The 25526-nt window shown below is 40.5% G+C and overlaps 3 protein-coding genes and 1 long non-coding RNA gene across 7 annotated transcripts; 2 read left to right on the plus strand and 2 right to left on the minus strand.

The window, feature by feature from the left end:
* Nucleotides 1-225: 225 nt before the first annotated feature.
* Nucleotides 226-3097, minus strand: LOC145432929 (uncharacterized). Its single transcript, XM_080309769.1, has 3 exons — nt 2216-3097; nt 851-980; nt 226-550 (listed from the first exon to the last, which is right to left on the minus strand). The coding sequence occupies exons 1-3, from the start codon at nt 2250-2252 to the stop codon at nt 286-288; spliced, it is 432 nt and encodes a 143-aa protein (XP_080165895.1). The 5' UTR covers nt 2253-3097; the 3' UTR covers nt 226-285.
* A 9324-nt stretch (nt 3098-12421) lies between these two features.
* On the plus strand, nt 12422-19452 carry LOC145432896 (uncharacterized). Of its 4 annotated transcripts, XR_013912995.1 has the most exons (7): nt 12422-12465; nt 12725-12868; nt 14112-14315; nt 15474-15609; nt 16575-18695; nt 18989-19107; nt 19269-19452. XR_013912995.1 is itself a non-coding variant. In XM_080309729.1 (5 exons), the coding sequence occupies exons 1-5, from the start codon at nt 12423-12425 to the stop codon at nt 16762-16764; spliced, it is 717 nt and encodes a 238-aa protein (XP_080165855.1). In that variant the 5' UTR covers nt 12422; the 3' UTR covers nt 16765-19452. The 4 variants fall into 4 exon arrangements, 1 of the variants encoding a protein (XP_080165855.1); XR_013912994.1 differs by having other exon boundaries at nt 16575-19107; XR_013912993.1 differs by having other exon boundaries at nt 18989-19452.
* On the minus strand, nt 19371-21565 carry LOC145432898 (uncharacterized). Its single transcript, XR_013912996.1, has 2 exons — nt 20912-21565; nt 19371-19632 (listed from the first exon to the last, which is right to left on the minus strand). It is a non-coding gene; the product is annotated as an uncharacterized LOC145432898 (long non-coding RNA).
* A 95-nt stretch (nt 21566-21660) lies between these two features.
* LOC145432897 (uncharacterized) lies at nt 21661-23957 on the plus strand. The gene is made up of 2 exons (XM_080309730.1): nt 21661-21755; nt 22627-23957. Exon 2 carries the CDS (start codon nt 22814-22816, stop codon nt 23186-23188), a length of 375 nt encoding a protein of 124 aa, XP_080165856.1. The 5' UTR covers nt 21661-21755; nt 22627-22813; the 3' UTR covers nt 23189-23957.
* The last annotated feature ends 1569 nt before the right edge of the window (nt 23958-25526 follow it).

Consider the following 25526-nt stretch of genomic DNA (forward strand, 5'->3'; position numbering starts at 1 on the left):
AAATCTCAATTTGGTATCTGAAAGTGCCGTTGGACAAATTTACAACCCGCGTTATGATAGGAATCCGATAAATACACCTATTTTCCAATCATTGATCTACAGTGCAGGACCGTACCCCATGAATTTAGTCTATCTTATTTCAGTATCAGTGTCATTGTCGTATCCAACTGCTTATTCGACTGCTTATCTAACACGGAGATGTCCTCCGAGACTGCAAACTCTGCGTTTTACCGACTATTGAATTTGTTTTATCATCAACAAGCGTTCGAACGTTACAAATCTCTTTTACGTTTGGGTTTGATCGTACGACGGTAATCCTGGATCGGAAACGCCAGCCTTCTCGCCTGTCGTTATTTCGTCGATGTCGTTTCGATTCATTTCGATGACTCCCAATTCCATATCGCGCAGGGATCTCACGCTCGTCCTTAAGGCTTGGTTTTCATGATGTAGTTTGTAGGTTTCTGGCGAATGCTCCTTTTTGTTATTTCTGATTTTCTTCTTGTCTGAAACTGCTCCACCAGATATTTCTTTACCGTCGGCTTTCGGTTTTCTGTTACGATGAGAATCATATTCATGACCAGCATTTTAAAATATGTTCGTCCGCTCAACCTACACACAGCTAAATACAGGTAATCCAATTTTAATCTAATTAGTGAAATGTTTCCATGCTGATTTAATTCTAATCTGACTTCTGATTTAAAATGGACTGCGAACTTTATTTTTGCTGTATGCATTTCAAATACGGAATTGATTTCAATTTTCAAGTTCTATAAAATTCAGTAATTATAATTCTAATGTAATTTGAGAAAGCTGTCCAACTCTGATACAAAGTGGCGGACGAGAAACTTACAATTTCAAGTATATTCCACACGATATAAAGAGTGTGCTGAGAGACGCTACTAAAATAACGAAGCAGAACAAGAGCGGATGGAACGGGAGTCCCAAGTTGTCATCCACCGCAGGAGCCTTGGTAGTTACATCTGCAATAAAAAATCGTTCTCACTCTCACTGTTTTTTCTTCACGACTGTTTATATGCCAAGGTCTTTTGAAATATCTACTGGTTACTGACGTTTACCACTGAAGAGTGTAAGCGGAAAATAGTCGATTTCATTTCAATATCGATATTATTCAATTGGTTATTATTTCTATTTCTGATCATGTAGGCTTTCGGATATTCGGCAGACTATAGTTATGTAGGGTTGCCATATTTTGAGATCCGAGAAAGACGACACTTTATAGAAGTTACAAATGATGTGATGAATATGGGCACATATGGGCATGCAGCACATGAGCATGTGGATTAAATGACGGGTGAGGGGTGTGTTAGGGAGGGATTTATGGTTGGGTTAGCGTTATGCTTGGGGAGACGCATGCTGAAGTGTCCCATGCTGAATTGTCGTTTTCTATTGTGTTGCATGCTCATATGTCGGGCAACCATAATGGCCGACCAGTAAAGGGTTATTTTTGTCATTTTTACGGAAATATTATTGTGTTGACCAAAATTTGAAAAATGTCATTTTTCTAACCATACTCCCGAAAGACTCGCTTCCCAATAAATCGGTTGGTATCGACCTTTTTTTACTCGGGCGTGACATCACTGCCATGGAAATTCAGATTTTATGTGATTGATGGCATTTTCATTAGATATCCGTATACAATCGCATGGCTCTCAGAACCTTAAATGAGAACGAATTGCCAGATATGAGGACATTTGGGGGTCCTCGGAGGACATTTTCGATTTCTTGAAAAGGGAGGACGTATGGTGACCCTAAGTTATGTCATCGGACGTAAAGAGTAATAGCTAATTTTGAAAAAGAGATATAGATATATGTTAGCCTTTCGGGTATTTTACAGAGGGCCAAGGCAGTGTAGCGTCAATATTCAGCAGCTGTTGTTTCAGTACTCACGTCGTTTTGTTTTGTGTTAAAAATCATTTTAATGGTTTTGTTCTTTTAACACTGTTGTTGAAGCACAGTTCAGTTTGAGCACCAGTATTCTATGATAATGTATTAGGTGTGTAATGTGTGAGAGAGACGAAAATTTTGAGTTCGCCGAAGGCTTACAGATTAATGTTAGGGTTCTCCATGGTAGCACTAGGATGTTATAACCCCATATCACGAGAGTCGGATGCTAATAATGAGCCAATAGATAAAGTGCCAACGCAACGATGGAATATAGCGCATGCGACACTGATATATTCACTTGTATTCTTACCTTGAATTTCACTGTTTGGTGGTGAGGACGTCGACATTTTTCTTAGCAAATCCTTCCTAATGAACCATCGCGATGTTCCACTACGAAGAGATGGATTCGCAAATCTTGTTTCTGGCTGAACGAATATCCTAAACTGAGAGACGCTATACTACATACATAAAGGTAAATACCGATTGACTGAGCTGCATTTGACGACACAATTTATCCTACATAGTATACATTGAAATGGATTGAAAATTGTTGCAAGTCCTAGCTAATTACATGACAAGAAATGCAGGTTGTGGTGCATCGTGGTAACTGCAATTTCTAATGTTGGTGATCGTTTATTACATCACTAAGCATCACCACAGCTCAATTAACGGTATGTGGTTTCCTGGTCAATCTGAGTTCGTCGCTGGTGCTGGGACGCGCTCTATAAAACTAATGGTCAGATCACAGACTATGTAGGCCTACTTCACATTTAAATATAATTAGCGCATGCGGAGACGAGACTTGAACAACTGCATAATTCTAGTAGCCTCTAGTTAGACTATTTAGAGTGAAGTTCCGGTAATCTAATTCGCCAAATGTTTCTATGCTCCGGTTATATTTCTAATCTAATTTCTGGTTTTGCTGAAAATGCTGCAAGTGAACTGTAAAGTGCAAAACGACCGAAGCTTGGTGTACAGACATTTGCCAATCTCGTGCTTATGAGAATGAGCCCTTGATTTGATGTGAACTTATCTTTGATTTTAGTTGTATTTCATTCTGATTATGAATTCCACTCGATTTCCAATTTTCTGCGAATTCAGTAATTGTGATTCTAATCTAATTCGTGAAAAACGGCGTAGCCGTCAGTGAAATTGTGATCTAATTCGGAAAAACGGAATATTTTATATTTGTCCAAATCTGCACGAGACACAACACATACAACGACATCATCATATTAGATCCCTTTAGGGCCTGACATTTCTATGGCAGACGGTTTCGTCAATGGGCGTCTGTACTCTCCAAGCTCTGTAACGCTCAACTATATATATTGTAAAGCAAATGAAATATCGACTATCCCGAGTTGCCTAGGTATCTTTATCGTGCGAGTACATGAACGCGTGACCTTAAAAATACTGATCGTCAAATTGTTGTGGCAATCGAACGTGCTCGAGTGCTCTTGAATTTATCAATCAACACACAGAAATATGCTATATGTACGGCACATGGCATGATGTTCCGAGCTTACATGCATTGCATATACGATGCTTACACGCAATAACGCTGGTGCTGTCATGACTGACGAAATATTCTCCAAAGACTTTGTTTCTCGACCACCAACACAGACTTGGACAGCTAGATCTAATCTAATTCGAATCTAATTTGTAACACGTTTCTATGCTTTCATTATAATCTAATTTCCAGTTTTCCTGAATTGCTACACGAGAACCATATAGTGCGAAACGAGTCATGCTTGGTGTGCTGACATTTAACATTCTCATGCATATGAGTATAAATCCTGATTTAGTATGAACTGAGCTTGATTCGGTGCATTTCTTACTACATTGGCTTTCGGTTCAATATCCAAGTTTTTGCGTATTCTTTTATTCCAATTCTAATCAAATTTTAGTTGAAAAGATTTTAGTTGGCTAACTCTACAACGCCGACTGCTTTTGAAATGGTTGTCATGAAGAGCATGCACTAAAGCTTGGAACTATAACGCGTCACGTTAATGAATCGTGCTTGACTCAACAATTGCGAAGTGAGGAGTCATGGGGTGACTGCTTACGTCATCGGTTGCTGTATGAGACACAAGCGTTGAACGGAGGACACGCTAATGAAGAATTTATCGCATCTATAGGACGGGCATTAAAAGTAAGCGTAATTTCCGCAGGAATATGATCTGCAGCGGAAATGAGGGAGAACGGCTTATAAACTACATGAAGACACATCGCTTTATCAAGTAGGCTAAGTCGGACCACAACTGTGGAATGACTGTGTCATGTCCACATTCAATTCGAAATGCAAGCAGCTTCTACTAAATGAATTCTATTACGGGACCACAATATGATTATCGACCTCCCCCCCCACACACACTTGGACAACTAAAAAAGTTTCAGTTTTTCCAAATTAGATTAGAATCAGAATTACTGAATTCGCCAAAACTTGGAAATTGAAATAAATTCCAAATTAACAAATACAATAAAAATCAAATTCGGTTCATATCAAATCCGAGTTGATTCCCATAAATATGGGAATGGTAAATGTATGTACACAAAAGTTTCTCTCGTTTCGTAAGATATCCTATAGATGTCCGGAAGTATTTTCTGAGAAACCAGAAATCTGATTAGAATTAAAATTAGATCATAGAAACATTTCAATTAATATATTATAGCTAATTTTTCGACATTTCGCTCTGGTCTCATTAGAGAATTAGAATTATCTAGTGTTCGAACTCGGCTGACACATGTCAACCAGTATATATCGGTTGTCCTTTCATGTTTTCTTCCATTCTACTTTTCGTTCGGTGTGCATGCCTCTTATTTACATCACCTTGGCCCAGGTGGGTGTCTGATTGCGAAGTCTACTTGAAGTCGTTTGGACACATTCCTTTTTTGTCATTGTATCACAATCTTGTGGGGCTTTGATGAAATTATTTAAAATGAACTCAACTCAAACCGAACGGAAATTTTTAAAGTTACTCGTAATCCAAGATTAGGCCTACTCATTATTTGGTTAGCACCAAAATGTCGTCAAGAGTGGAGATCTTCACCCGAGCACTGCTTCGATATTAGTTGCCTAACCTGTTGTTGATAATTAATGGCGTCTCGAAATCTGTGGTTCCTAGGCGACTTATAGCACGGCTCACTTTCGTCCTAGGATTTTGTGAGACACCGCTTACGCGGATCCCATGGCGATGTGGACCCTATATAATATATCAACTGTAGCAATATTAGCCGCCATATCGAACGCTTTATATTTCAACCATACGGTCAGGACACTGAGGAGTAGCATCCAATTTATTGAGAAGCGGCTGCTTGGACTCTCCGATGTGAGACGAATGCGACGTCATCGAAACAGTAGAACACTTTAATATCATGCATTAACAACGAGTTTCATCGATCATTTTTAATAAGTTATTGCAATTAGTAACATATCCCGTTCACGCTGTGCAACCCTACTTTCGTTGTCCCAATTGTCGAACACCGTTGCTTAGTTCATAATAAGTTGTAATTTATTCATTCAGGTTCTGCGGTACTGCCTGATTTGAATTTCCTGGCGACCATGACGCACTAGGCCATGAATGGCGATAAACACCACTAATATATGTAATAATAATAAACATTGCCAATTCTTCATCTACCGCAATGCTGTAATCTTACCTCTTCACCTATTACATAGGATAGGGTTACCATATTTTGGAAATCTAAAAAGAGGATACTTCGGTGAATTTTTCCCACTTTGTGATCGGTTGACTAAAAAAATGGTCAACTTTCACGCTCAGAGCCCAAAATACCGTTTCTTCTCCACATTGCCGGTTGGTTGACTAAAATAAAAAAAGGTCAACTTTTCGCCCGGCTGGAGCGTCACTTCTGTGCTAATTTACGGCATATCACTCGGATTATTTTCAAAAAAGAGGACAAAAGGGCGTCCTCCGAGGACACTTTCAAAAAAGTCAAAAAAGAGGACAAATCCTCTTAAAAGAGGGCGTATGGTAACCCTAACATAGGAATAACAATTTGACTGCATTCCTGAGATTTTAAAAATTTACTTCATCATCATCATCATCATCATCATCATCATCATTGGTTTATTAGCAATTTTATCAGTTCCATACACCACAAAAATGCGATACAATGAAAAGATAGGAAGGTGTCGAATCGACTTGGAGTAGTCTATGGAATCACACACCCACCTTGGCCTTGGCGATGTAAAGAGAAGGCATGCACACTGAATGAAAAGTAAAAGAAGATAGTATAGTATTGAAAAAAAAAGCAAGCGACAAAATTGAGGTGGCGTGTCATGGAGGGAACATTAGGGAGCAGGTTTCTCCGGGGATTATGTGTGTATTCACCAGTTTTACCGTGAATAAAGAATATAATATATAATATCAATATTAGGGTTGGGTACTAGAATCTGAATCGAGTATTAATTCGAATGATTCGTGTCGTATAGTGAGAGATGATTTTCGAGCAATGAAATGATACGCTCCTTGCCACTGTAAGAGTTCAAGTAACAACGAGAATTATAGTTTCGATACACTGTGGCTGTAATCCACAATTGGTCGTATCATCGAGACATGTAGTACGAAGCTATATACTCTCGTGGCATGGTTGAAAAAATTGCCCAACAAGCTTTAATGTGATGCAGCCAGATCATTCTATTCTTTGTGGTCGCGTAAAATGGTACATATTTGAACTTACCCCATTTTTCATACTCGATTCAGAAGGTTTCGGACAACATGCGGCGATCTTTTTGGGCCATGGTTTATTGCCCTCGATTTTGCTGGAGAACGGTATGATTGTGACGTTTAAAAGCCAAGGAAGATCCCCAATATTTGAGACCACGTCTTTCCGAAGCGAATACTTTCATTTCGGTCGTTACAAGTTTCATTTCGTGCAAAGCACCGGAATGAGAAATATCAATATTGGTATAATCGATTGAGACTATTGTGGTGTTAGTAATCATTGTTGATGTAATCATTACGCTTCTTTATATTGCACCCGCTGTCGTGGGTATGGTCATTCCTTATTTGCCGAGTTGCTGTTAGTTGTACGTCTCGCTAATATTAAAGTAGTATTGGACTCAGCGTTCTGCGTTCCTGGTCATTGGATATTGGGTCTAAGTCAGGACAGTCTACTTTAATATTTTCTTGAAGCATGGCCGAAAGACTGAGATCGCCAGATCGATTGAGCATCGATCCAGAGGATTCCAGGGCACCAACGTTGTTTCGCCACTGGAAGCGACAGCTCACTGAACATTTCACGGAGCTCGAGGAGCGTCGGAAGGAGAATGACCCTCATGTGAACAAGCTCAGAGTTTTGATCCGTGCCGTGAGCTCCGAAGTCTACGGTTACATTGCCGATGCTACAACGTTCGACGCCGCCATGAAGTCGCTTGGGGAAAGGTTCGAGAAGACTATCAACACTGTCTATGCAAGACACCTGTTGGTGAGTCGGCATAGGAAAAGTGGGGAATCGATCGCGGCGTTTCATCAGACGCTCGTGGAACTCGCTCGCAACTGCGAGTTCACTGCGGTTTCTGCGGCAGAGCACCGAAATGAAGCTCTGCGCGATGCATTCGTGAATGGACTGAATATACCGTTCATACAGCAGCGCCTGTTGGAAAAGAGTGATCTGAAGATTGATTCGGCGCTAGAATTAGCACAGACCTTGGATCAAGCTGCAAAGTATTCGGCTGATGTGTCTGCTAATAGCAATCTAGCGATGGCGAGAAATCCTGATTACTCGAGTTCTACCTTCACAGAGTCGCAATCTTCACGAAGCCCTTCTGGTCGAGATTCTGATGGTGATAAAATCGCTGCAGTTCGTAGACGAAAACATCAGAAGCGGAAGAAAAAGAAATGTCGGTATTGCGGGGAACGCAAGCACGACGGTAAGGGCTGCCCTGCGTACAAGGCTCGTTGTTATAACTGCGGGCGTAAAGGACATTACGCAAAAGTGTGCGAGTCAAAGCCGCAGACGGAGTCGCCTATGTCGGCAGCTGTTCATGCCTCTGCCGACTTGCAGCGTCGCGCTGTTCTGGCCGGCGCCCCGACATGCCTAGGCAAGGCTGTCGTACCCATATATTTGAGGAGGAGAAAGTTGAAATCCCTGTTCGACACCGGGGCTGCTATTAACTTCATTGACGCGCGGCGAGCGCGGAAGTTGGGGATGAAGTGGAGAGGCGGATCATCGTCGGCTGATCTTGCGGTTAAGAACACATCTGCAGAAATCTTGGGTTTCGTGTGGACAGATTTCACTTGTTGCGGTCGGCGCTACCGAAGCATCAAGTTCGCCGTTATGAAGGACCTTTGTGCTGATGTTATCATCGGACATACATTCATGGAGAAACATCGCTCCATAATATTTCCGATGGGAGGGGATCTTCCACCACTGAATATAAAGGAGTTGGCAGACGCCGGTGAGGAGTGTCTCGTTGATGATAATCAGGCGAAATCTGTTCCCACCACCGACCCTACTGTGTCTGTTGCAGCTGCCAACGGTCTGGAAGAACCGAGATTGTTTGAATTCATGACTCCGGATTGTCACCCTATTGCTTCGCGCTCGCGAAACTACAGCGAGGATGACAAGTCGTTTATTAATGCGGAGATCAAGAGGATGCTCGAATCGGGTACAATTGAACATAGCCGTTCACCTTGGAGAGCCCAACTTGTTGTAGTAAAGAGTAACCGTAAAAAGAGGTTGGCTGTGGACTACTCTACAACGGTAAATCGTTTCACGTGTCCAGATGCGTATCCGTTACCTCGTATCGAAGATCTCGTTAACAAAGTTGCCCTAGACAAGTGGTATAGCAGCATCGATCTGAAAGAGGCATACCACCAGCTGAAAATTCGTGATGACGAAAAGATTTACACTGCATTTGAAGCCAACGGGAAACTCTATCAGTTCCGGCGCGTTCCTTTTGGAGTAACCAATGGCGTGGCAGCGTTTCAGCGGGTGATGGATAAATTCATCGAGAATAATAACTTGAAGAAAGTCTACGCATATCTGGATGACTTGACAGTTACTGGGGCGACGAGAGACGAACACGATGAGAACTTACGAAAATTGCTAGATGCAGCGGCCGAGGTAGGACTGCATATCAACGAAGAGAAAAGTAAGTTTGCTCAAACTAGTTTGAATATACTTGGTTACGAGATCTCTCATGGAAAAGTAAGTCCTGATCGAGAGCGAATGAAACCTTTGATCGAGATGAAAGAACCGACAACACCAAAAGAGTTGGCAAGAATCAAAGGTTTGTTTGCTTACTATGCTCGCTGGATACCTGATTTCTCTACTCGTATCCGGCCCTTAAACGTGAGTGAGCTGCCTCTGGATTCAGAGGCTATCAAGGCATTCATAACATTGAAGGATGATCTCGCTAAAGCTAGTCTTTGTGCAATCCGCGATGATTTGCCGTTTCAGGTTGAAACCGATGCATCAGATGTGGGCATAGCCGGCGTTTTGGCTCAGGGTGGCCGCCCTGTTGCATTCATGGCGAGAACACTAAGCAAACACGAGCGGAACTACCCTGCAATCGAAAAAGAAGCTCTAGCTATTATCGAAGCGATCCGGAAATGGGAACACTTCTTGAAGGGTCGTCACTTCACATTAACTACTGATCAGAAGTCTGTATCGTTCATTTTTGACAAGAGAAACCGAGGGAAGATCAAGAACGCGAAACTTACAGCGTGGCGGTTGGAACTTGGACAGATGTATTACGATATATGTCACAGACCAGGTAGGCTGAACATTGTTCCTGATGCATTGTCTAGACATGTCGCAGCGAGCATCCCAACGACTATGCAACTTCAAGAAATTCATGACGCTCTAGGTCATCCTGGCATGGCTCGACTGGGTCATTTTGTTCGAAATAGAAACCTTCCTTACACCACCGAGGAAGTCAAGGCTATATGTAGGAACTGCAGGGTCTGTGCAGAACTGAAGCCAAGGTTCTTCAAAAGAAATCCTATTCCATTGGTAAAGGCTTCGAAACCCTGGGAACGGTTGTCCATGGATTTTAAAGGCCCAGTAAAAGGTCAGTTTCCTCATGTTCTTATAGTTGTTGATGAATACAGCAGATTCCCGTTTGCCTTCCCGTGTAAAACGACAACGTCGGAGGCTGTAATTGAATGCCTTGAGGATCTATTCAGTGTATTTGGGTTTCCAGAATTTGTTCACAGCGATCGGGGATCGTGTTTCACCAGTAAAGAAATGAAGAAATTCCTGGCTGAAAGAGGCATTGCATTCAGTAACTCGACGCCGTATCATCCACAAGGCAACGGCCAATGCGAACGCATAAATCAGACTGTATGGAGAACTGTCAAATTACTCCTGCGTTCTCGAAACTTGCCTGAAAACAAGTGGACTGATGTTTTGAGTCAAGCATTGCATTCCGTTAGATCTCTTTTGTGTACATCGACTAACGCGACGCCGCACGAGCGGTTTTTCTCTTTCAGCAGACGCTCTATGTGTGGGGAAAGCTTGCCCGAGTGGCTATCGTTTGGACGACCGGCACTTCTGCGACGATTCGTGAGGAGGAAAGGAGACCCTCTCGTCGACGAAGTGACCATACTGGAAGCGAACAAAACCTATGCCAAAATACGGCTACCAAACGGTAACGAAGGAACTGTATCTACTTCTGATCTTGCCCCATGTCCAACAGGTGCAGACTTGGAGCATGGTTCCAGAGTGCAGAATGACGATGGTGAAAGAAGGGAGATGTCGAAACTTGATGGTACAGCATTGGCTGACGCAGATGACGATCCTGTTTGCGATGAACCCGAAAGCCTGCGTCGCGAACTTCAAGAACCGAATTCTCCATCAAATGACGGAGCCGCCGAAAGGGACGAGACCGTTCGATCTGAAACTCCGACGCTACGGAGATCATCAAGAATCCGAAAGGCTCCCGATCGCTATGGCCAATCCGTTTCTATTATACACTCGTAACGATATTCATTTCGTATTGTATATTATTTTGGCGGGGGAGAATGTGGTGTTAGTAATCATTGTTGATGTAATCATTACGCTTCTTTATATTGCACCCGCTGTCGTGGGTATGGTCATTCCTTATTTGCCGAGTTGCTGTTAGTTGTACGTCTCGCTAATATTAAAGTAGTATTGGACTCAGCGTTCTGCGTTCCTGGTCATTGGATATTGGGTCTAAGTCAGGACAACTATAAACGAGAATAGCAACTGGAAGTGTTTGGAACTTGTGTAAATTACGACGAAGCTACGACTGCCTTATTACCTATACACTGAAATCTTTGATTGTCTTTTGCAACACACGGTTAGTAGTGATTGAGACGCTGGTGTTGTACGTTATGAGATCTGAAATAATGTATTAAAATGGGAATGTACATTTTCCATTATATTATCGGAGACACGCTCTAGTCGTTCGCTATAGGTTTGCGAGATGTTTGAAAGATTGCTTCTGTCAATGATTTTTCCGCTTCCAACTAGTGTGTGAGATATATATATATATATATAAATACATAGAAAGAGAGTTCATTAGGTACTAAGTTAGGGATACCATATTTTTATGTCTAAGAAGGAGGAAACTTTTTACATCTGACATTAACATACAATGCAACTGGAGAATTTTACGGAAATGGGAGATAGGATTGATCGAAAAAAGCCTGTAAACTGGTTTCCGCTTTACGTTGATCTGTCATTTATTCCAACTTCGCGTCAATTGTGTAGAAAGTCAGTTTTCACGCACCTTTGCTGTCGATGTTATCATTTTAGATATCTCTATGTCATCACCTAACACCCACTGTAATAAAAAAGGATGAATTGCCAGAAAAGAGGATAATTGGGCGTCCTCCGAGGACATTTGGGTTTTCTCGAAAAAAGACGACATATGGTATCCCTAATTAGGCACAAAAATATTCGCATAATAAACATACCTGGACAACAATACAGGCTAAGCGACGAAGGTTTATTGCCCAATCATATTGGCACAACAGAACTCCATATGCATATTGGCATGATTGAATCACAGCAATGTGTTGGCTATTCAGGACCAGTTATGCAGAAGACGCAGGTCGCAACTGGAATAGTGGAAGTACATTATAAAGTCGATGAACCTCGGAAACCATGAAGTATCTCTTGGTCGGTATATGGTCATTTATAATCAAGTAAATATGTTGGCAGAGACAGTATTCCGTAACTGAGTTAGTAATACCACAGATGCCATTTCCTGGGTATTTCTTGTAAAGGTATCTCGTGTTGTTGGCGGCTTCGTATTGAACTACGGGAAAACGTGGTGTCTATTACATAGTTCCTTGTAGAAAGGGAATTATAGTAAAATAATCTGAAAAAACATCATATACAACTTAGCTGAAATGCGAATTACGAAAGAGGCGATTTCGTGGTTAGTTTTAAATGTGCAGATTTACTCACGGACATGCGTATTTCTGAAATGATTACATATCGATTCGATGATGTGTAAAGTAATTTTTTGTGTCATGTTGCGGTTGCTGTCAAAACGCTTCTTCATTTTATTCTCAGCAAATATGAATTTTAGCGCGCTGATGACGACATCTATCGGCTTGACGGGTATGTTTTCCATTTGTATAAAATGTGCAGTGGGCATATAGGACTCGAAAAGATAAAAATTGAGTTTCAAAAGTTCGTTTATCGAGGGGAAATTACTTCACTAATAGTGTTGCGTCACTAATTCATTGTGATTTAATGGACAAGGATGGAGTCACAATATACATTATAAAATTATGGGAGCGGCAAAATCGTATACTAAAATGAGTTCGGTGAGAGTCTTTCAACAGGACACAGAACCGAGTAACTTTGTTTGTCTCAGTTTCGGGAAATTTGCTGATTGCTTCGAATTCGACCGAATCCACAGAATCCGGTTCGGTTAACGGAACGGGAATCACGAACATAACGACATCAGCGACTTCAACGAACTACTACGGCACAATCAACTCTTCACTGACGAATGAAAGTAATTACATATTTGACCTGTACAAACTTCCAATCCAGTTAATTATTGCCGGTCAACTTACTCCTAGTAGTTCTAGTTCTAGTTCTAGATCTAGATAAATAATTTAGTTATACTGCAATTGAAAAACACGTATCGCCGTTTGGCGTGAACCGTGACACCGGTGTTCTGTTTTGTGATGTTCTTGCAGCCATCGCTTGCTCAGAGTCATCACTACTAGCTGTATAGCAAGGGGTGGGTTTTGGGGCTCGAATCCCCTCCCGTTTCAAACTCGTAACCCTGTCCGCTTGAAATGCCGATTCTATTTCTGATATTTATTTACAATATCTTTACAATTCAGTAACTCGTCTTATCAGTTATTAATCGGTTGTGTTTTAGTTGGTTAATTGAGTAATTTTAAAAGTCGTTCTAGTTCTAGTTCTAGTTCAAAATCCGGTAGTTTGAACAGGTCCGAGTATTATTATTATATTCTTTATTCACAATAAAACTGGTAAATACACACATAATCCGGGAAGCAACCTGCCCCCAAAGGAAAATGGCGAGATTGGAGTAAATTTTTAAAATTTCAGTAATCCATTCAAATTGTTATTCCTATGCAATACATGGAAAAGTCAGATTACAGAATTGCAGCAGATGAAGAATTGGCAAGGGCTGCAGAGCAGAGGTAGAGAGCATTGAAAATGAAGTATCGAAATTACAGAAATTATGCAGTGATTTACAAGTGTAATTTTAGTCCAGTGGTGCATTCAAGGCCTTCCGAAGAATGTGCACAGTGCCCAATAATGTGATCTTTTGGATCATGTCGAATCAAACGTTACCCGGAATTTGTTGGATATGTCTCATGAGTTTTTTGCTTACGACACCTGTGGCGCCAATGACTATCGGTACAATTATTATTATTATTCTTTGTTCACAGTATTATTATGTAGAAATCATTTAGCGGTGTTTTTTGCATCAACGGATTTTTGCGCCACTGCAATTGATATAAAGTAACCAACACGATTCAATAAGGTTTCCGGAGATCTTTTTTACGTGACTGCGTCTTGTGTCAATTTCAATACATCGGCGATAATCTTGGCGTCACATAAAACAGGCTATAAATACAGAGTAAGGCACACACGGAAATAATGATAGGCCCTAATTACTAGTCCTATACAAATAACAGTCAAACTATACACCAAGGTAAATACACGCACAGACAACACCCGTGTCGTATAAAACCGAGTACTATTTCTCACATTCGCAGATGGGACTACACTGTCATATGCGCATTCAACAGTCGCTGCAACTACGTGGGACAACAGTAGCGACCAATCGTCCATTTCGACAACACCGTCAGGTGCATTCACGACTTCAGAGCTCACGTCTTTAACTGCAGACAAAAGTAGTTCAACCCAAACCACTGGGGTTTGGACGTCGTCGCCAGGTAGCAGCACCACAACAACCGACGGTGAGTGGTTTCCTTTTGCTTAAGTATTTTAAAATTACTGATGTCAGGATAACGTAAGATTCATTCGATACATTTAGCCGTTTTTCGGAGATGATAACCTCCGAAATTGCAAAGTGCATCTTCGCGATCAACGTTAAAATACCGATGACACTACAAATCAGGGTTGTAATGACTCGAGTCATGAGTCGACTCGAGTCGCGATTTTTTGGTGACTCGACTTGACTCGAGTCATATTCTTGAAAACGAAAAATGGCTCGACACGAGTCAATTTGTGTATTGACTTGACTTGTGCTCGAGTCATTTCGCATGACTCGGACCAAGTCATATGACGCGAGACTGGGTCTACCAAGTCAAACATCTCATTGTAATTTCGAAAAATAATTATCACACTATTATTATTTCGTCTATTAGTACTGGTACTTGAAAATGCTACCAGAAACTGATAAAAATTAGTATATTATGAATGCGGAGCATTCGATATCACCGAGCAGAGTTGTAAAAAGTGGATTTCACATGACATTAATTGGAAACTGAACATGCAACACAATGACTTGGACTCGGACTCGAGTCAAAACACTATGACTCGGGCCCGACACTCTACTCCGTGACTCGGACTCGGAGTCGACTCGGTGGTTAATTAAAAGTTACTCGACTTGACCCGAGTCAAAACTTTAAAAGTGAGATTGACTTGTGACTCGGAACCTTGTGACTTGGTTACAACCCTGCTACAAATACGGATGGTTTCAAAAGCACTCAAAGTATCAGCATGTAGAAAATTCGCATACTTTTAGCAGTTACTCGGAGGAGGCGGCATCTTCGCAACTAAGGCAAAATAATAAACGAAACTTCAGATATGTGCAATTTTCGAAATAAAGTCATTTACCCTAAGCAGCTGTGATTATTTTCACCCCTCTTAAAATTAATGAAAACATTCCGCAAAACTACATTACACTTTGCGAAATATAAAGCGCAAAAATTCAATAATTTTACCTTCGAAACTGTTAACTGAAGAGGTTGAAGTCTATAATTGTAACCACTTGAGCGAGTGGGCGAGTGCAAGTACGCAAAACATTCAAGCACTCTTTGTTCCTGGCAACCTTTGACTAATAGTAGGCTACGAGACCTCTATTACGAATGATGTTGTATGATTTATTCCAGAGTCTTCGAACGATACTCCCGAATGTGCGGATCCGACTATGAGCAGCTACTTGCCTCTGTTAATCACCAACACCGTGTTGCTGATTATTCTCATCCTGGTCGGAGTTTTCAACATGGTTTTACTCGTTAAGAAGAGGTGAGACTCGGAGAAGTTTCATTTAGGATTGGAAGTATAGACGACATATACGGACGCACTACGAAGGACATTTTTGATAATTTGAGGATGTGAATGATCTTGATTCACAGGTGGGCACTGGTCGCCAGCAGTGCTCAAAATAGTAATCATTGCTACTCAAGTAGAAGCAGAAGTAGTAGTGATTCCCGAGTAGAACAGTAACTATTCTAGGATAAGGTTTACCTAAAAAGACGAAATCTGTCAATTAGAAGTGAGGGTAGTCTAAAATCATGCTGACTTGAGTAAGTACTTCTAACAATCCACTTGAATATTCCTGAAATAAACCCACTCACTGACCACCTCTGGGCATTACGTATTTTGTGACATAAAACCAATATGTTCAGCCGATATCAATCATATTTCTTATCTCTGTTACAAATTAGCAAAATAGAAAATAGACGTTGACTACCTGAGGCGGTCAAAGCAGTCATAGTTGATACTGAAGTAGAAGTAGAATTGACGTTTTAATTTCTATTCAAGTACAAGTAGAAGTACAGCGTTTCCGAAGTAAGTGGAATAGTACGAAGTCGTGACGTATTGTTGTGTAAAAAACTATCGTATACGTGGAACCCATCCCCCTCTCTCTCTCTCTCTCTCTCTCTCCCTAACTCTAACCCTATTCAAGTAGAATTAAAGTCGGAGATTTCTACACAAGTGCAAAGACAAGTAGTGTTTTCCAAGTACGTAAAAAGTATTCTAAGACCGGTTATGACTAATAAACTGAAAACTGTTTAGTAGAAGTAGAAGTAATCTGATAAACACAACCATCTGAGGTTGTAGAGCAAGTACGCAAAGCCTACGTAAGTGCTCAGAAAAAAATAGAAGTTCTTCGTTACTGACCATAGCTATGCTGAATATTCATTATAGGTATATATAGTTGAATGTAGGTTGTTTTCATCTTTATCTTTATCATGATTTGTCTTCAGAAGCGTTGAAGGAAATATTGAATCACAGTACGCACCGGACACACTGGACGAGCCTCGATATGTTAGTCCAATAGCCAACGTCTCCAACGCAATGACAATGTCCTCTTTCGCTGGTATGAAAAGTACCGACGAGGAAAGATCACAGGACGAATGGTCTAATTCCGAGTACGCGGCAATCCGAGGAATCTGAAATGAGATATTCATAATATGTCAATTCCGCTTTTCTTAGGAGATTCTCTCACTACATGGGACAATTTTGTCACTGAGATTTTGAAGGGTTGCTTGTAGAAGCGTTAAAGAATTATGAAGAAAAGCAATATTTAGAATTTAGAATGGAATATGACTTTAATTCCGCGAGCTCGAATGTATCAGTTGCTTTTGACCTTTGCAGACCGGACCCTGCAAGCATTCTGCGAACCCTAGAACCCGTGGTCCATACATTGCTACAGAATACAGGTGCGCCAAATGAACTGTGCATCAAAAACAGTAATAAAAGAGAAAGACTATTAAACTGGAATTTTCACACAAAACAACAAGATGATCATGAATAATTGCTACAATTCGATGTGATTTCCGCTGTATGATGAGTCGAGCGTGCGTCTTGACCTCCAACAAACTCTTTGGGTTTGTGTGGACCTCTGTTAAAAACCATTGGATAATTTTTCGTTTCGCTGATATTTCTTTTGCATATATGGATCATTATGATTTCATGTTCTGAGCAGAAAAGTGTTTCGTTGTTTTAACAATAAGTCGAACTTAACTGGCGTGTTGACGCATAAGTAGACCTTTTCGGTTCTCAACATTCTTGTCTGGTGAATGCGCCATTTATGTTGCAGAGTAGTTCCAGGTGTGCATGACTCTATAATTCTGTTTCCATCATTCCAGAATACCAGTCTTTGCCGGAGCACACATTTTCATCGTTTGCGCTTTCTATATGTTGTCTTCTGTTACTTTCAATTTCAATTCAGTGTACACGTCTCTTATTCACATCTTCTAGACCAGTGGCTCCCAACCTTTTTCGACTCATCGCCGCATTATCAAGCTCGATATATATTTATCACCCTTATACGTTTCCGAGAAAGAGAAAATATGAAGGGGATATTTATACAGCCCACCCTGTTCTCTTGTATACTGACTAAAACAGGTCAATTTTCGCGGCGATCCCTGACAGTCCCGGGAATGCCGAGGATAGTTTGTGGCGAAGTTCCAGAATAACCTGTATTTTGTGCCCGCGGATCCGGTTGCTGGATTAGATTAATTAAATATACATTTCGCCCCTCAATCGCCCTCCTTGTAATTTTCGCCCCCTATTCTCAAAATCGCCCATGTTGGGAACCACTGTTCGAGGAGAAGGTGGGTGTTTGATTGTTACTTCAAGTCGTTTCAACACCCTCATATATTTTCATCGTATCGCAATCTTGTGGGGCTTTAAAATGGACTGAATGTTGCCTTTCGTTTCACAGTGTTCGATAATGTAGTGGCACTTATGACACGATACTTCTTAGTAAAAACCATATACCTTCTGTCGTTATTGAATAACCGTAATCCGATGAAATTCTCAACAGGTAAGCAGCTCTCGGTATAAGTTACATTCATATCAAATCATTTATACACACGAGAAGGGAAAATAAATCAATTTAAAACAAACATGTTAAAACAAGGCCGCTCTTCAAAACTTGTTTTATATTTTTTAAAGCCATGACGTCACGAATATTCAGTTGTGACGTCATGTTGGATTGATAGTGACAATTGAAAATACAGGGTTAATATAGCTTTCTTGGCTGTTGAACCGACTATTTTAAAGGTCAACTGCATCTTCATAGACAACTTTGCGGAATCATGTTCAGAATTTTTTTTCATACCGAAATGGCCGACTTTCCGTATTTCAAACTAATCGGAAATTGCCGTAATTTGGACCGAAAGTCCCAATATTGGTATGTTTACAGAAAAAGCGGAATGTTCATTGTGACGTCATGTAGTTGACATCTCTTCTGGCCGCTGCAGATGTATGCTATAGGGTTGGCGGTCTTGCAGTAGGAGGGCGCTTATTTTAGTTAGTTATGGCGGAGGTTTCGCTTGTAATGGATTCACCAGGCGAGTCCGAGTACTCAGATGTCGAATGTAAGTATGCTTTTTCCTCTCACTTACGAAAGTAATGTTGAAACGAGGACACGTTTCAAGTGTTGATGTGCTCGATCCCATATCAGTAGAACTTCTTGCTGCTCCGAAAACGAGGGGTCGTTTGAGTATGATTATTGATGACTAACCTAAGGATGTTAGTGATATATAGTATGATCAGCCTAGCGTGTTCAGCTTAAGCCGCTTGTCTAGACCAAATGAAATACACCGGTATGTGTAATTTGGTGGAGAACCTCCTTCCAGTTATTAATCTTGCATGGTATTATCAATTACAGTTGAGAGGATGGAGGTTGCCAACTTATGCAAACTATCAGGGGAGAGTGCTGCAAACAGGTCCCTCGAGCAACGAATGAATTATTAGTGCATCACAGCATTATCAGGATTTCAATCAAGAGTATGTATTGGAGATTGTCTCGCTATAGATATCAACAGGAATATTGTCATATAATTATAACATCCAGTTTGATGCATGAGCGAATGAGTCTCATTCACATGAAATGTTGAGTCGGGTGCCAAATAATTACCCGTCAGTAACACAACAATTACGCTTTTCAGGAAGCTGAGAAAAACCGTACACGGAAATTTTGTTTGCTGGCCACTGGGATTCTGCAACAAAAGCCAACGAAAAATCCTGTCTGCGCATCCGATCAAATCCAGTACTTTCAAAGGATTTCAATTTTACAATGCTTCGTGAAGGAATAGTTGTATTGAAAATAATAAATGCAACATAACCAATCCATCAACAGTACTACTGTGTCAGGGAGAGAAATATAGAGTTTTGTGTCCAGCAATAGCTTCCTTCAACTAATTTTGACGATGCCGTTTGTCGAATGAGGATGAATCATCACAATAGACTTGGTCGACTCGGCCGTTTCTGGTCTTGCTTTAATGAATGCGTCAACTTCATCATTGCAGGAATCTAGAGCAGGAGTAAAATATCACTGAGTTTTATAACAAAGTCGAATAGAAGGCAGTAGGCCTATACCAAATGCTGTTCGGAAGTATCAAAAAAATGAAGGATTGCCAACTGCATCCTACCTAACTTTACGACTATTATGATGATAGTGATAAGTTTTCATCTTTTACTGAGAGGTCAATATTGATAGGTTCAGTCACAGATATCTGACACTCCTCATTCAATAACTAAAGTAACTAATATGATTACATGACCGCACATGTACCGTACACAAAAAGAAGTGTATTTTCAAAAGTAATAGCAACTCTTCCATTAATAGGAGGTCAGCGATATATAACCATTATACATCATGAAGTCAGCAGGTTATGAACTCCCTTTATAGTAACTAATGCATTTATAGATCTTTTTTTCTTAATTGATTTTCAAGTGTTTTTATTTCAGACTACGTACACTCCTACTTACAAGTTTTTCAAGGCATACATATTTCAGTTATTTGCACATGCACGTGAGTGTAAACAATAATGGGCCATTCCCAACCAGGACAACAAAAGTTGGAACCACCACATTCCCAAATCTTCTGAAATTTGGTACATGCATAGATGAGTTAATTTCGAACACAATAAAGTTTATTTGAGGGAAATTGATCTCCGGGGTCAAAAGTTATGTCATTTTTAAAAATTGACGATTTTCTGCTCATTTCAGCTCTGCAGCCTTCGGGTTTATCAATGTAAAATTCAAAAAGGTGTAAACAGATGTTGGATTACAGTTGAGATTTGGCACTGGGTTTTCTGAGTAACTAGTATATTGGTCTATATTCCCATGTGGTATTGAATGCCATGCGGTGTAGTGTTAAAGGTTAAATTGAGGCGAAACTTGGTCGATGGTCTGAAATCGGTCAAGCGTTACACAATTTAGAATGCGAATTGAGCAAAACCTTATAAGTATATTCAAGCGAGTAGGGTATCATATGAAAGCTGGTTACAAAGACAATTTTCCATAGCTTTTTCATTTTGGTTTTTTGACTGTAAGGTGGGGAAATCGCCATCTCAAGAGTACACTGCATTTGTCCATGGATATGCTTAAGTTTGGAATATGGTAAACCGATGGTTCCCATACTTTTTTGACTCAACACACCTTGTTAAGCTCAACTTATATTCATCACTACCCCTGAAGACTATATGTCAATAATACTTCGATGACTACCATACCACAGTCAATACTACTATAAGCGGTTAGTTACACTCTTACAAAACTATAGCTGACACAGTACATTTTCACTTACCGATTTCGGACACTTTGTTTAGCTTTAGAAGTGCGTTCCTCTGACATTACCACAATTTCACTGGTGCGTGGAAATAAAGTATGAACGGCACTACTGCAGTACGTCGGCAAGAGTTGCCCGTGTTCAGTAGTCAGTTTTCTTGCGTGTTGCGTATCTCGGATACTTCATTGAAGCAAGATACTTGTTAGTGATTCGCATTTGAAAATGACTCTGCCTTTGGTTGTCTATAAGTCCGCACTTTTGGTCTTAATGGCGTCCGGTCGCCTGTCGGTATATGGATGGGTTTTGGCAGCGATGTCAATGCATTGTAGGTACGGCATATTGCGTATTGGACCAACCATACGCGACATAACATCTGACTCTATGAATTTTCTCCTTCACAGCTTTCATGATCCCACTCAAAGACCCAAATCCACAGCAAATCTAAGCAATAATCCCACCTAACAGCCAACAGAAATAACAAGGACTTTTGTTGTGTCAACTACTTGACGTCATTTCACGGCTGGGTGATTTCGTTTCCGTTTTCCGGAATTTCGATTTGTAATTCAAATTACTTGAAAACTATCTGGTAATTTCAATTTTCATTATTTTATTCATATTCCTAACCACATAATGTACGAAATAAGGTGAAGTCATTTTGAAGATGCAGTTGACCTTTAAGGTTTCCAACCATCGGCTATTCATCGGCTTTGTCGGGAGGTAATCGATCGTAAGCTATTACCATAGCCTTTACCATAGCCTTTACGAAGGCGCCTTTGCCGCAATGGCTCATTCCGCTATCCGCTTCCATTCTAGTTCTGATTGTTGTTGGGGTTATCTTGATTATTTTGCTCGTGAAATTAAGGTGAGAACTCCGGCAATTGTCATTTTACGAGGCGCGTCCACTTTTTCGGAGCACTGAAGTAAGTTTTTGTTATACTCGCACTACTTTATCAAGTGCATGGTGATGGTTTTAGAACTGTTCCGCGTCGACTTAAACATTTTTAGGTAAAATATTGTTTTTACTGTGGAATTTGTAAAGTAATTATGGGAGAAATTTGCCTCGCTTTTATGAAAGAAATTGTCAGACGAACCGCATGAATCAACTCTGTACCAGAATAACTGAATACATTTTCTAAGATTGTACCAATTGCTACTGTCATTCGCCATTTTGAGTTAGTTTAGTAGCGACGCTGACTACGTTGAACACTTCCTTAGAAGTGATCAAAGTATTCTTCGTTGGTACTCAAGTAGAAGTAGAAGTAACGCTATAGATCTCTACTCAAGTACAAGTAGAAGCACCGATTTCTGAGTAAGAAGAAAAGTAATTATTCTAACCCTAGTATTGTCTAAAAAAAATAAAACGGAGAAGTAGAAGAGTCTAATATCGTAACCGCTCGAGGAAGTGGTGCAAGCAAGTTAAAACCTGTACTTGATTATTTTGAAACTGTAGAAATACTTCGTTAGAGAAGTAGCTCCGAAGATTTCTACTCAATTACAAGAAGAAGTAGCGATTTTTAAGTAAGTAATTTAGCCCTAATGTTGCCTAAAAATTGAAAACCATTACCTAGCGTGTAGATGTAATCTGAAATCGTAATAAGTCAAGTCAGTACCGCTAGTATAGTCCAAATAACCTACTTGAGCACTATGTAAAAGTAAAACTACTCTGCTACTGACCACCCTTGCATATCAAAAACCCCATAACATCAATATATGGTCTGAAATTGCCATAACAGAACGGACAGCAAGGCAGTGACTAAAAGATCTGTTGCCGAATCAAACCGCTACGATACGCGTGGTACGACTGAACAGAACATCGCTGATGTTGCGAATGATGAATCACTTGAAAACAGAATATCACGCGATCAAAAATCGCGAGTTTCGCAGGGTACAGCCTCTGAAGACACGTACGACCATCTTTACATGTCAAAAACCCCTTCAAAGCCGCGCATTTTCAATGGTGAAGAAAAGAGGACTCGCAACACTTCTCGCGGGAAACCTGATGACACCGTTAAAGACAACACCGCAAGGATAGACCGTCTCGCAGAATTCTCAATTGACTTATCTAGCGCTGTTCACAATCGATACAAGAGACACAGCGAACCGTCCGTAACTGCGGCCTATTCCGGCACATCACGACTTGGAGTTAACATTGATAGTCTGGGGGACATTCCTGAATCAGGCGAAAACGATAGATACCGCCGGCCTAGGATTAATTCCACGAACTCGAAGCATTTTATGGCGACACCGAACGATATACGCGGAGTTAATACGAAATACATCAATGTCGTTAATTAGCATCTGAGTGTTTCGATTCCGAATCGAGTAGGCTATATTAGACTTTAAATCGAATCGAGTGCCATTCGCATATGACGTTATGACACTATGGAAGATGTAGACCACAATGAATATAATGCTATATAGTTCTACATCGCGTTCAAGATAATTCTGGTTTTCTGCATATTTTCGACCATGCCTATTTCATAGAACTTTGTGACAACGATGTGGGTTGATCACGACTGGACGGAAATTTCATTTCCGCTAGAGTGCGCAGCATTGTATACTACATCTTTCGCATGCTGCGATACGACGATATGAGGATATGCGATATCATTTCAATACTCAAAAGAATCATATCTTGCTGCTCGACCCGAATCATTGGACTTATACTATATTCAGATTCGAACACTCTAATCATTGTACCCAGTCCCTGCTCACGATTATGCAGAAAGCTAATTTCGGGTATGTCGAGCCGGATTCGAACAAATTCAATGTTGGGTGACTCTGATCGAAATGTGTCCCAATCCACTGTTCCTTTACATTTTACGTCTCAAAAATCTTAACTATGCATGTGTAACGCCCACTATGATCAAGCATACAATACACATTTATATATGCGACAAAAACGATCGCTTCTTTTACGCGAACAGTTAAATACGTATCGAAGTATATCTTTACAAGTTTTTGCCAATTATTTAGTCATACTGAGTCATACGCAGTCATACTGATGTTGTAAACGTTATCGCTGTTAAGATTTCGGGTTTCGTTTATTTATCATTCTGATATTTAATGGTTTTTGTGTGAAGAGTGAAGCCATCCGTACCACGAGTGTTTTCTGTATCGACACTATAATCATCGTTTTTAAAGTGACGACTACCAAATGATGTCTGAAATTTCGAACAAATAAAACATCCTAGCGATTATCAGAGGTAACGAAGTGTCGATATGGCTTGATATTTGGTAACTGGGTAGCCCGGGTGTAGGCCTAAGCATGGATGCCCTCGGAAAAACTAGCCAAAACCGACTTTCAATTGTCCTGCAACCAATACCAGTTCTTGCTTATACTGTAGCGTTTCGCGAGACACGAAGGCTGTACAATGTCTACATCTTCGGACGTTTTATGCGGACGTAACTCCCTCGTTTTTTTAATGACGAAAGAACAAGACCTTATTTTTGACAATTAGTATTTATTAGCGGCAGATGGTCGCATAAACGTGTCAACTCGATCGCGGTTGAAAACGAAAGCTTTCGTTCCAAAACGCGAGAAAGATATGATTTGTTTGTGTTGGGGAATCGGGAAGATGAGACCTGTCGCCACGTAGCGCGACTGCACTTCAGTTCGAGGTGAGACCTGTAGAGCGATAGAGTATCAGTTTATTGATAATTTTATCATCCTAAAACACCACAAGACTGAGATACAATGAAAAGATAGGAAGGTGTCGAAACGACTTGGAGTAGTCTTTATAATGAGATAAGTTGCACTAAAGGCTTAATGATCATAACTATACTACAGAACTTCGTTTGTGAAGATTTCAAATGGGGCTCTTTAGTCAACGAGATATCAGATTTTTAACTTGATCCACTCTACGGCTGAATCTCGATTAAGCACGGGGTGTGAGCAATGTTCCCTCTAAGCCGCGCGCAAGAAATTATCACTGTATCTTTCGCAGAAGGCACAATGATCATCCGAGCAAACTGACGACCATTTTCGACTCACAAATGTGGAAATTATTTCCTAAAATGCGATGAAACCGGCAGTACTCCGACGTAGCGAACGTCAAAGTTTCGGAAAAATCGTGGAATGTTGGAGTCTAGTCAAAAAAATTGCCTTTTATATTTTTCAGTCAACACAAATGTCCTCTGTTTCGCATCTAGCAGGGACCGTGCAGTGAGTTCGTGAGTGCGTGCAGACTCGTGAAAAATTAGAGGGAACATTGGGTGTAAGCCCTGCACACTGAAAATTGTGAATATCGGGGTGAAGGCTAGAGTTCTTTGTCAGGCCGACATCGACACCAAGATAATTCTATTGTTAGAGATGATTAAATAATTAGACTAATTGGAGAGAAATACCGGTAATCTAATTTGAATCTAATATGTGAAATGTATCTGTTCTCTAGTTTTATTTCTAATCTAATTCTCCTAAAATGCTACGGAAGAACTGTAAAGTGCGAAACGAGCCGAGCTTAGCGTAAAGAGATTAAACATTCTCATGCTTACGAGAAAATACTACGACTTGATATGAACTGGGCTTGATTATCGTGGTATTTCTTTCTAACGAGGAATTGAATTCAATATCCAAATATTTGCGAATTCAGTCATTCTAATTATTATCTAATCTTAAAAAGAATTGTGTAGC

The sequence above is a fragment of the Botryllus schlosseri genome, chromosome 2 (genome assembly GCF_051294905.1).
Source record: "Botryllus schlosseri isolate E-star chromosome 2, Bs_hap1, whole genome shotgun sequence".
In the NCBI taxonomy this organism is placed as follows: domain Eukaryota; kingdom Metazoa; phylum Chordata; class Ascidiacea; order Stolidobranchia; family Styelidae; genus Botryllus; species Botryllus schlosseri.